The sequence below is a fragment of the Charadrius vociferus genome, unplaced genomic scaffold, assembly GCF_000708025.1.
Source record: "Charadrius vociferus isolate BGI_N301 unplaced genomic scaffold, ASM70802v2 scaffold513, whole genome shotgun sequence".
Classification (NCBI taxonomy): Eukaryota; Metazoa; Chordata; class Aves; order Charadriiformes; family Charadriidae; genus Charadrius; species Charadrius vociferus.
The window spans coordinates 91,743-104,260 of NW_009647423.1; the positions used below are offsets into that span (position 1 = coordinate 91,743).

General features: G+C 39.1%; 1 protein-coding gene across 1 annotated transcript in view; it reads left to right on the forward strand.

Annotated features, from left to right (window-relative positions):
• The window catches only part of COL9A1 (collagen, type IX, alpha 1), a 75,870-nt gene extending 69,952 nt beyond the window's left edge, over positions 1–5,918 (forward strand). The window contains exons 36-38 of the mRNA XM_009880522.1: positions 1,118–1,306; positions 4,056–4,133; positions 5,361–5,918. Coding sequence (XP_009878824.1) covers positions 1,118–1,306; positions 4,056–4,133; positions 5,361–5,545 — 452 coding nt within the window. The 3' untranslated portion in view covers positions 5,546–5,918. The remainder of the gene's footprint in view (positions 1–1,117; positions 1,307–4,055; positions 4,134–5,360) is intronic.
• Positions 5,919–12,518: the final 6,600 nt, after the last annotated feature.

A 12,518-nucleotide genomic window follows, 5' to 3' on the forward strand; every position in this document is an offset into this window, starting at 1 on the left:
GGAGGCAAAATGACTGGTCTTGCCAAGCCATGCAGACTTTACAGCAAATGTCATATGGAGTTTTGTGTGGCTGTATCCAGAGAAAGTTATTTCTAAGGCATGCTTGGAAGATGGATTTGAAGGCTAGAATAAAAACGTTAAGGAAAGAGAGGACTGCTCTCATGCTGTTGCAGCAGTGGCCTGAAAGAGGGATGAGGCAAAGGGAATAGTTAGCTTAGACCATTCCAAGGAGTGGCAAGCTGATCCTATGGCTAATGAAGAGCAAAGCTCCTGCTGATTTACCTTAAGAAAAGATCAACATAAAATATTGAATTATTTATCAAACTTGAGCTCACAAGGACCAGTTTGAGGGTTTCTTTCCTCTGAAAAAGGAGGCCTGCCCTTTCTTTGCAGGCCAACGTACATGACTGCCCTCATGCTTTTCAGTTGTTCTTCTTGCACACATGGATCTTAATAAGGAACAAACTTGCAAACTTGAATATAGGAAGTTCCATCTTAACATGAGGAGGAACTTCTTTACTTTGAGGGTGGCAGAACACTGGAACAGGCTACCCAGCGAGGTCGTGGAGTCTCCGACTCTGGAGACATTCAAAACTCACCTGGACGCCGTCCTGTGCAACCTGCTGTAGGTGACCCTGCTGTGGCAGGGGTTTGGACTAGATGATCTCCAGAGGTCCCTTCCAACCCTGACCATTCTGTGTGATTCTGTGTGAAGGATTAACAAGTAGTAATGAAGAGAGCTATTTGCTCTTTTAAGTGGCAGCAATTGTATGAGTAAGTTTTCTTACTATGTGGTTGAGACTTAAAGGACATAGAAAATTGTAAGGAGATTTCTAAATAAACCATATACATTTAAGTCCTTTCAGCCTGCAAACATTAAATGTTTAAGATGTAGGCTTCAGAGTGACGAGCTTCGCAGTGTACCTATGATTTCCCTCTAGTAGATAAAATAATATCTTATATGTAACAAACTTTGTAAATAGCATTGTATATAAGGGAGGTCCTGTACTGCAATCCATCTGTTTCTGTAGTAGAGAATACAAGTTCTTCAGTGAACATGGAAATCTCTCCATTCAGGTCCACTTACTGCTTAATCCTGTCTTCCTGTTCGTTACAGAACAACTAGCTCAGCTGGCAGCCAGTCTTAGGAGGCCAGAATTTGGTGCTCCAGGTCTTCCTGGCCGACCGGGGCCACCTGGTGCTCCAGGGCCTGCTGGTGAAAATGGCTTCCCAGGACAGCTTGGACCCCGTGGCTTGCCTGGCCTTAAAGGTCCCCCTGGTGAGATTGGTCGTAAAGGTCCTAAAGGTAAGAAATTCTGTAACTGGCTTTCAGTTGTTGACTGCTTCACTTTTTGTATTTTTTTTTTCCTCTGCTTTGGTTGCAGATGTACATTGTACACCTGTGAAAAAGATCCTGAATTAGGAACCTAAGCTGTTTCTTGTAACTGTTTCCTCAGTTGCCCCAGTGATTAAAGGGCACATTGGCCTGGCCTCAGCAAGACACGTTTATAAATCTGGTTTTTGTCATCAAATCACTTATCAATATGAGAAGGGATACGCACCTGCCTTGAACTAGTAGTAAGCAGATGAGTCAGTTTCCTAATACTAATCTTCCCTCTCATGGACTTTTGAGGTTTGTATTTTTCATACGCTTAAAAGTTTCAGCAGGGATTCTGTCTTTCCTCCACTCAGTCCGGTTGTGACCCTCACTTCTGGGAGACTGGCAGTCCCAAAAGCTAACATAAACAGTCAGATTCATTCTCTAATCTCTAGCCTATTTTTCTAAGTCTATCCGGTTTCTCACATTAGAAGAGACTGATAGCAATCTGTCTCTTACTTTGGTATAATACTTGAGCCATTTAACATCGTTGCACGCTGTACCACAATTTATTGATTCTTTGGCAAGAACAAATCCATAATAAAATTGACTTACCTTACACCTTACAAAAAACCTTCGATCTAAGTTAATCTCTTGTTACTGACTGAGAGGGTTTATATTCCTCCAAAGGAGGTAGGTGAGACAGTAGAATTTTCTGCAAGGTCTTATGACCACTATGTATGTATTAGTTTCTATTCAGCAGTGTTTTGAATTTGTTTTCATGAAGGAAGATTCTATTTAAAAATCGTGTTTCTGCACAAAGTTGTTCTGTTGCTGAATTAGAGCACTCACTTTTTCTCTCAAATTTAATTTGAAAGTAAAATTGGGAAAAACCTTTGAGAGAAGGAAAAGAATACAAACAAAGCAAACCTTAACTGCATTGCTGCTGGAGCTCTGTTACTGTTTTCATTTAAGGTAATGTCATCTGTATTCACAGAAGCAACAAAAAAATTGATATACACAGGTGATCTGCTATGCTGAATTTGATTCAGCACACAGCAGGTTGCACTGTGTTAATATTAAAAAATAAATACGGACCATTAAAAAAAAACCAAACAAGCAAAATGCTTTGTTTCCTATCATAATTGTCATCAAATTCCAAGTTACCTTACAGTAAATCTTGAAATACAATTACAGATACAAGAGAATTGGTGAATGCTGTCATGTGCAAGCGCTATCATGATGGTACACGGCATGCACCCTGAAAAAAATCCCAGTGCTTCACTCTGAGTTCCTGTTAGTTATTGGAGTTCCACAGAGGTCTTGACTTGCCCCATCCATTTGGGGAGTTTTCTGAGATGGGAGTGAGAGGAAAAGGGTACCTAGGACATGTGATAAAAGGGAAAAGGAGGAGCATGTTGAGAATGGTTTAGAAGACCATGATAAAGAGGAGAGAGAAACACAAGAATGTGTAACCATGAGACAGAGCAGAAGATACAAAAGTACAGAGATTTTACCAGCATCGACAACAGCAGAGTGAAAAATAGCTGGCTCAGGGAAGGTTATAGTGACTTTAATGAGCAATCTGGGGTAGTGAAGGAGGGTGGAATCAGAAATAAGAGGTTGGAGGTTTGGGGTAACCAGCAGTAAACACTATTCCAAAGTGTTCAGTAGCTGGAAATAGCAGAAGTATATGTGAGTAACCCGACATCGGTACTTCCAGTAGCTGCATGTACAAAGACAGGCTGAATCTCCATGTTGTCTAGGCAGTCTGAAGCATAGAGATAAGATTCCCCCTCTAGCACCCTGTGTGCGTCTTTTATTGAAACGTGGACTTTTGTACTGACTCCTGTGTTCCTTTACATAGCTTCGTCCTTTTCTACTGTGCCATTTCTAGGCAAGCCCCAAACTTAACAGTCTATTCCAACTCTCCTTACTGCAGTACAAGGAAGTATGGCAGTATAAAATAAAGCTCACTCAAACATTATTGGGCATATACTCGTGACTTTTGACTTGCAGCAAAAAAAACCAAACCCAAACAACCAAGAGTTTACATAGGGTATTCGCAAGTGGTAGATATATACAGTGAACAGAATTTGAACTTTACAACTAAAACAACAAAAAAAGCTTCCTCTTGCTAAGATGCTTCTTGTTTGGACCAACATATGAGTTTGAAGAAAAGCTGAGCACCCACCAATGAAAGCCTCCATAATACCAGTACACAAGAACAAAAAGTCCTTTGTTTTACTTTTATGAACGTCTTACGCGGATGTCAATAGAATACTGTAACATGTGCAAGCCAGCTTCTCTTTTCTTCTCTGCACTATCTATCTCAAGGACCAGCGCTTGAGAATTTTTACTTACTAAGCAGAGTTCATGTGGTCTTGCAAAAGCCAGTTGCCAGTACCCTCAGTCTGTATTCCAAAATAGCCTGTGTAGTTTTGTGAGTTTGGTTTATTTCTGTTATGTAGGCTATGGGATATTTCATGTGGTACTTAATGTCCACCCCCAAGTGGGGTTTTTCCCCTCCAACATGCCTACTTCTGAGTATAACTTAAATAGGTGGAAAAACCCTAAACCTCTTACAAGGACATGTGTCAGGACATCATTCAAAGATGTTAAGAGTATATACATCTACTTGAATTCTCTGCTTATTAGCTGTTCACCTCTGAGAAGAAACTTAGTAAAAGTAATACTCCAAGCAGGCAGTAACTAATATTTCATGAATTTGCTTTAGGTGAACCAGGAGAAAGAGGAGAAAGAGGATTTCCAGGCAGAGGACTGAAAGGTTACCCTGGACCAAGAGGTCTTCCAGGTAAATATAAAAGGGTGAGGATAAAGATGAGAGTAAAAATTTATTCATATCTGAAACCACAAGCTGCCTTGAAAAGATAAAAGGTGTCCATTAAGCAGTAAACTTCCAAATAATAGTACTTCATAATTTTTACTTCATAGGTAATGGTACAGTCACAAATGACAATTGAAAGCTCTTTTCCTAAAGAGCTACCACCCCGTTTAACTCGGTGTAAAAAGATTAGGAAAAATGTATAAAAAAAAGTTTTAAAAAAAGGAAGAGGCAATCTCACACACAGAGAGATACATGAAATCACCTCTTTTTTTACACACACACACAAAAGAAGCCATAAAACTAACAAGAAAGGTCACAAACCCCAGATTATCCCCCTGGCAACCACAGTGGTCTTCAAAATCTCCATTCATAATTTAGGACATTCAAAGTACAATTCTTTTTTTTTTTTTTTTTTTTTTGGTAATTAATTGCAGTGTTACGTAATAGGGGTCCAGGACAGATTCTTGTTGATAAATGCAGCACGACTGGCCTCTAGTGGCCAGTGAAGGAAAATAAACATGTTATTTCCATCAGTATATCTCTATAGCACGTTTCTGTGTACATGTAGACAGAAACTACCAAAATATATTGCCTTTTAAAAAGGAGGGGGGAAAAAAATCAGTTAAGTATATACTGATACCTAGGACGTCTGTGAAGCTCAGAGTTGTCTTTAGAAATTTATCATAGGAAGAGGCTTACTAAAATCACTAAATTTCATGCCTTCACTGAAGATCTAGAAGTGAAAAGACACTTTAGTGTTTAGCAGTTCCACTCAATGGATCTATTTCCCCAACACATCTGAGTGGAGAATAAAAATAAATTCTTGATATGTCTCTTTCTGGAGTACTAACGTAACTCTGAAGTAGTGAGTGGCATCTTCATATACATCACCAACAGGGTTGTCTGCAGCGTTGCAGTCAGTTATACTACATGGTTTCTTATAGCAACAGTTCTGCTCCAGCATAACTGGAGAGAGTTGGGCCTGAAATTTCATTACTGTAGATGTGTAAACCCAGCCTGGTTGTCTCTTAGAGGAAAACTCTCCTTCTAAGTAGGCACCTCTCTGGGGAATCCACTGAGAACAGTAAAAAGCCATCTTCGTACAGCTTTTACGAACAGGATGCTCAGTAAACCTACACATATACTAAGCAAGTCATATGCTGCCGATTTTTAGACCTGCATCCACTTTTCTAGGTGAACCAGGCAAAGCCAGCTACGGCAGGGAAGGCCGTGATGGTGAACGAGGTCTCCCTGGGGTGGCAGGTCAGCCTGGGGTTCCTGGTCCTCCTGGCCCTCCCGGCCCGCCCGGGTACTGCGAGCCGTCGTCTTGCAGGATGCAGGCCGGACAGAGAGCTGGTAAGAACATGAAAGGGCCATGAATGGGCAACGCAAGTGCCACGAAGTGTCGGCATCAATTTACTTCCTGCACAGACAGCTGAGAAAAAGTAAGGAATGAAGGAGAAATACAAACAGGGAGAAACTTTTCAACCGAGGTTTCAGTAAGGCATTTTTAACACAGTGGTTGTACGTTCTTTCTAAAGGTGTACTTAGCAACACAAGCTGGAACAATGGTGCTTACAGAAATACACAGGCGATGCCTTCTGCCTCTTTTTCCCTTTGGGGGGAAAAAAAGGCACTTGTCAATTATTTTTTTTTTAATAAAGAGATTCTGTGATTTCTCCTCCTCCCCTACTTAATTCCTATGTGTGATGTACAGTGAAATAATGTCTTGAGGCGTCAAATAAAAAAGGAATAGTTTATTTACTTCAGTTGTAGCTATTCTTTTATACGTGTAAAATAAATTCCAGCGCACTCCCAAGCAGATTACATCACTTCATGCAGTCATTTCACTGTATGTGTGTGCCGTACAGAATATGCTAAGCCTCCCTCAGCTCTTCATTTCAATTATAGAGACACAGGTGGGAGGCTGTTCTTATGAAAACCTGCCACCCCTGACAACCCTTATGCTGTGAGTCTCTGTAAAAGTATGATCACTGGGTTCTCATGAATAAGCCATGTGGAATAACCTCTTCTTTTTCCACTCCCAATTTGTGTTGCATTTGTAATTTTGTATGAAGCCTATTTCAGCTTGCCTCCTTCTATGGGAAATTAAAATACAAGACTAGTAGCCACTGTCAAGGGAATTTTAAGTCCCAGAAATATAAAAGTTTCATAGGAGAGATTATGGATTTTGAAGTAACATCTGCGGTTGTACAAAAACCAAATAAATAATGTTTTAACCCCCTATGTGTTTTTGTATGTATGGTTACATTCAGTACCGATAAACGGGACAGCCAGAAGACACCCAAATAAATAATGTTTTAACCCCCTGTGTTTTTGTGTGTATGGTTACATTCAATTTGTGTGTATGGTTACATTCAATACCGATAAACGGGACAGCCAGAAGACAGCCATTAGAGATCCCAAGTTGCCTCTTTTAGATAAACTCAATTTTTAGAGGAAAAGGTGCAATGTGGGTATTTTGTTTCTCTCTGTATAAATTAAACTTTTTGTGGTTTTGACTATACCTTCTCTGAAACATATTTTCTCTCAAAGACAACAATGAAACCATCCTACGATGTTTCCTTTCATCCAAATTTTCAAATACAAACGTTGGCACACTGGCTTTAAGCATTGATTTTTTTCCCTAGCCCTTGATCGTCTGTTTATGTTCAAAACAGACGACTTGTATGCCATGTGAGACTATAAAGAAATAACATGATCATTTGAGCTATGCATTTTGCATGTAATGTATAAGACAACACTAGAGGGAAAGGTACTGGTATAATGTATACTATAAAAGGAATTCTTGAAAAAAACAATAGATGATAAGTGTCCCCCAAACCAAACCTGACGCTCTAGCTGCATCTAAGAGCTGCTTCTCTGGCACTTCATGTGTTAACAGAAAATGCCTAAATAGAGATCACTTGGGAGAAAAATGTCTGATAAAGCTGTCTACTAAAAGAAAGTGTATTTGCACATGTAGCGGACACTTTTGAGAACGAGTTAAATGGGATTAATTTTGGTAATCTCTTTACATCCCTTGCACAGACCAGTATTTTAAATGAAAAAATATAAAAGAGGTTGACTCTTTACAAGTAAGTCTTATCCACAAGAGTCTACTGCTCTCTGTTTAGTTCCACAGAAGCAGCACTGGGTGAGATTTCAGGGAAAAGATGGGAGAAGAAAATAGACGTAAAGGAATGTGCCATCCTTCCCAGAGACTGAACAAAGCTTGGGATAGAATGGTTTTCTCGCACCTCCAGTTTGGCCAAACTCTCTCATAACCGACATCTCCTACCTTAATACTACAAGAAGTCATCAGAATAGATGGGTGCAAAGAATTTCATTCTTAAGAAAGAAATCCAGACAATTGCATACAAGGTGATTTGCTTGTTCACACATAAAGGTGATCTCCAAAGTTTTAGAATTAGGTCAGTTTTTACTGATTTAGGGCATATTCCTCAAAATTACTCCTTGCATAGCACGACAAATAAAACATTAGTGGTAATGACAAACTGTAGTTTCACCAACAAACTTTTATTTTGACTATAAAGTGTGTAAAACTGTTAAAAAGAAAAAAAAACAAAACCAACTGGTAACAGCATGAAAATATTATTTTCCATATGTAATGCATAAACATAATAAATCAAAAGAAGCAAAACCCCCCAGCATTTAAATACAAATGTGAAGTGCTTTAAAAAAAATAGTCTGAAAAATGCATAAAATTCCACAATGGAAAGAAACTCATGTAGGAGAGAAAACATTCGTATGTAAAAACCAAATAAGAATTGTTACAATCAAACAACTTCAACACTGAGGGTCAATTCAATGCAGAATCTGTATAAGTGGATAGCTTAAGATTGTGACAGATTGTCTGCCTTCAAACTGACTCATGAGTTTTAGCTTAAAATACCGAACTGAAGAATAAATCCTCAGGCCCATTATAAGTCATTATAGGAAACGTTGGTTAATCTAAGTATTTACCAATTCCAGATGTTGTGCAAGAGTGGAAAGAAGAATGGTAGACTGTGTACCAAAAAATACCAGGAACTGAATTTTTTAGTAACAGCACATTCAAGTAAAGAAAGATTTGGAAAATCCAGCCAGAATTATGAATTTAAAAGAAAGGTGTATGAACTCTGGTGATATAGAAGAAAATAATGCTGTTTTAAAGAAATCCATTTAGAATGCACAGAGCAAAGAGCTTGAGAGGTTTCACAAGCCACTGACAGCGCGCTGACCATTCTAACCAGATGCTCCTGGAATCTCAGGGAAGTCTCACATAAATCTTGTTCTCCTCTCTTTCTGATTCAGCATCAAAAAGGGCTGTGAGATTATTATTTTTTTTTTTTTTTAACAAAACACTAGTGAAAATCACTTTTACCCATCAGGATCTCTGTCACTACTCCTAATTCTGGAGGTTTAACTGCACTGTTTATACCTACTGAGGCACTAAAATATGTATTTTAGTGCCTCGGTTACTTAAGCGTGGGCAGGAACACCTGCAGGAACTATCTTCAAAACAGTAACCGGTTCTTCACAATCCAATCTGATATTTTATAATGGTGACCGCAATGCTTTCCCTGCTAGGCTACAAACAGGTATTAGTAACCTGCTGCTGAATACTGCACTAAAATATCTTATACATGTTATGCATTATAGTTTTTATATATATGTAGAGAGACTTCATATGCTTTCCGTCACAGCCATCACTGGGTTCAAGCAATCTAGTATGAACTGCTACTGAAAACCACTTATGAATATTTCACAAAGGCCAAAGGCACCCTCTCACCAAAGGAGCTCTAGAGCACGATCTGGAGATCCTAAACGAGGCAAGAGAGCAAGGCTGGGGGAGATTACGCTGGATTTTGCTCCCCTGAACACCCTGGTTGTGATCTGAGTTTACCCAGAGCCAAACACAGATCTACAACCAAATTTGCTGTTCCTTCAAAAAGGGAAAGTGTCAACAGATGGTATTTTCAAGGTTACTTGAAGGACAAAGGGAAGGAAACCGAGTGCCTTAGTTTCAGAGACAACAGTGTTGGTTCCTCCTAGCAGAGCCCAGCAGTTGTGCTCCATCTACAAACACATGCTGCGTTTTTGCAAATGTTGCTTAGATTATTGCTTCGATAATTGGGTGAAATGTTTTGCTTGACCTGCTCATCACTGTATTATTACTGGAATTCCTGTGTAGTTCCTGGTTCCTTTACACTTAAAATGCAGTCACTGCATCTCCTCTGCTCATGGATCACAGATAAAAAAGAAATGTCTTTACTTTCTGGGGCACGTTACTCCCATCTGATTTGTTACAACTTCAGTTTTATTCCCCTCCCCTCAGTGTTTTGTTTTACTGTTCGGTTTTGCTTGCTGTGTACGCATTCAAAAAGACTACTGAACTGTGGCAAGCTTGCTGAAGCCACTATTAAATTCACAGAAAGAAAATCAAGGTAGTGGTCAAATTACTACCTAGCGTCCTTTTAATTACCATTGATGTAACAGTTTTCTTTTTTCTCCTGGGAGAGTTAGGCAACAAGAGAACAATTTTAAAACCCAAGGTTACCTAAAGTTAAACGCTTCAGTAAATCAGTTTCTTGAATAAAACTGATTACCTCATATTCAGGCAGGAAAGTTAGCTGCATCTGATTCAGAGATGAGATTAACATCCATAAATTTTATATATATATATATGTGTGTGTGTGTGTGTGTGTGTGTGTGTGTAAGGCCAAGTTTTTTCACTGTTTTTTTTACCTCCAGACTGTAGAGCCCTAAGATTCACCAACCCTTAGGAAGCATGAGCCTGACCTCGATGCGCTCAAAAGCATCCCCCTCCCTAAATTCAGGCAGCCCAGGCTTGCGCTCCCCCCCAGTGCCGAATGCTGCCCGGCGCTCGCTGCGGTGGCTTTGTGCCTCTCCTTCCTCTCATTCGCAGTTGCATCCTCCCTCTCATGATTTGACACGGAAAGAAAGGTGGTCATTTCCGACAGAGCCACAAACAGAAAGTATGTGAAAAGTTTCCATTCCATCCGGAATCCTATTTTGGATGTAAATGGCCACATAATAATGTAAAACATGATTTTCTATCCACTTAATACATTTCCATTGAACCGAACCTTAAATGTTGCAAACCAAAAATATAACGAAGGAAAGAAGCAACCTGTCAGCACGCACTGTGATTCATTCAGTGACAGCTGCATATCATTCAGAAATGACAGAAAATAATAAAATAAGGTATGTCATTGAAAATCCTTCAAATATATTGACTGGAGACAGAATATATTTACATTGAGACTTCAGTAAATAATCAAATGCATTTGTGTTTGTAGAACAGCAGCCTCGTAGATAAAACTGCTAACAGACATGTAGACTACATTCTTTTTAGCTACAAACTTATTTTGGTCTACAATCTCTAACATTTGTTAGCAATTGATTAATATTTGAAAACTTTCCTTAAGGTATGGTGAAGCTTTAGTTTTCCATTTAAACACCCGCCAAGGCAAGGTCATGGTTAAACTTGTTCTCCATGGCTTACACCCACTTACGTGTATGTAGATGGATTTAGACATCCATCCAGTACAATCTAGTTGTAGTGGCCGTAACAGATTTCAAGGAAAATTTATATGACTCAGTATACCCAGAACACAAACATGACCCCCACCCCCAGCCCGACATTGTTTTGATTCCTGAGATACTTCTCATGTTCTAACATGTCACGTTAGAGCAGCGGTTCTACTGCACTGGTAAAATACGACGTTAGGGGGTGGCTTTATGCAGTATATTTGGAGAAACAAGTTTATAAAATGCAAGTTTAGCCCGTGGGGTTTTACAAGATTTTTATGTAAACATTACAGAAAAAGAAGAAAAAAAATTGAGTGTACACTGACATGAAAAATAGTATTTCACCCTTGTGAAAAAGAAGAAGCTCCAAAATATTTTGTGTGATTATCCATTAATTTAAAAAATAAGCTTATTTAACAAAGCTGTGCATATCATACATCTGTCATAATCCACAATCATAAAACATAAAGGGAGGATGGATGATACAATCAATCCTGTTGCCACATCACAGTGCTTTTTCATCATTGAAACCAAATCCAGTTTAAGACAAAAATACTCGTTCTTAAAACGTTACTAAGTAGGCTGCACTGTTACTCGATTGTACGAAGTACGCTGTTGTAAATTTTATTAACCGTAGCGGACTCCCTGCTCCCCCAGGGAGAAACGCCATTACAGTGGACATAAATGATGCCCGAAAGCGGGACGTTCTGCTACTGCATGTTCTTCTACAAAGTGTGTATATACAAAACACAAAATCTAAGCAATATTGCCTGAAAATAATTATCCAGGAAAGGCAGTATTTCTGCAAATACTACCATGCGAAACTAAATGGATTTTAGGGAAAAAAACCACCCCAAAACAAACAAAAAAGTCAGACTCAAGAACAAAATCAGAAACACTGACTCTCGTGCTGTGAGTCTATGCAGCACTGGGACATTTCCTGCGCTGCTGAGCGAGTTCAGCCTGGGCTTTATCCTTTGCACTGAAAAGATGTTTTGAACTCCACCGTGTGGACAAAAGGAGGGATGTTGCAGCCTCAGAAAAGTTGCCCTCTTACCAAGTTTATTACTTTCTTTAAGCAAAATGAATGGTCTGTACATAGCCGTTTGAAGAAAATCCCAACATGTTCTTAGGACGTGATAAAGCAATTTCCCATAAAATAGAACAGTCTGACCCTGAACTAGAACAAAGTTTAGAGAGCTTTTAAGAAAGGTTTAAAACATTTTGCCAAAGATATTTCAGTTCAAAGTCCTGTTGTACATAAACATTCCCAAATCAGAAAAAAAACCTTATGCTACTGGAAAAAAATAATCCTCCGTGTTCCTTACAATGCAGCACAGACTGCTCAAACCAGATACGAAATTGATAAAGCAAATCGCAAAATAGATTTGCACCCCTCCACCCTGCCTGGCCCCCTTCCCGAAACCCAAGACATCAGTCAGAAACTGCAAAGAAATTTCAGGGGCCAAACCAGAAAACCACGCGGAAGCATGTTTCCACCTACGTTCTGCTTTCAATTCTAAAAGCGTAGAGCAGGAGCAACACAGTGTGAAGTAAAGATAAGCTGGGATTAACTCTGTTCTATCCCAGTGAAGAACACGGCATCTTTAAATACGTATCACGATAGCCCATATAACAAAATACCCGTTTTCTCACGTGAGAAAATTAAAGTGGGCTTTTAGCAAAATATAAAAAAAACCACAACCAGGTAATTACCAAAGTTAGCTGCAAATAAATTCAAAGTGTTGAAATACATTTTAAAAGACCTTTAGATTTGAGCCTATAAAAAGAAAA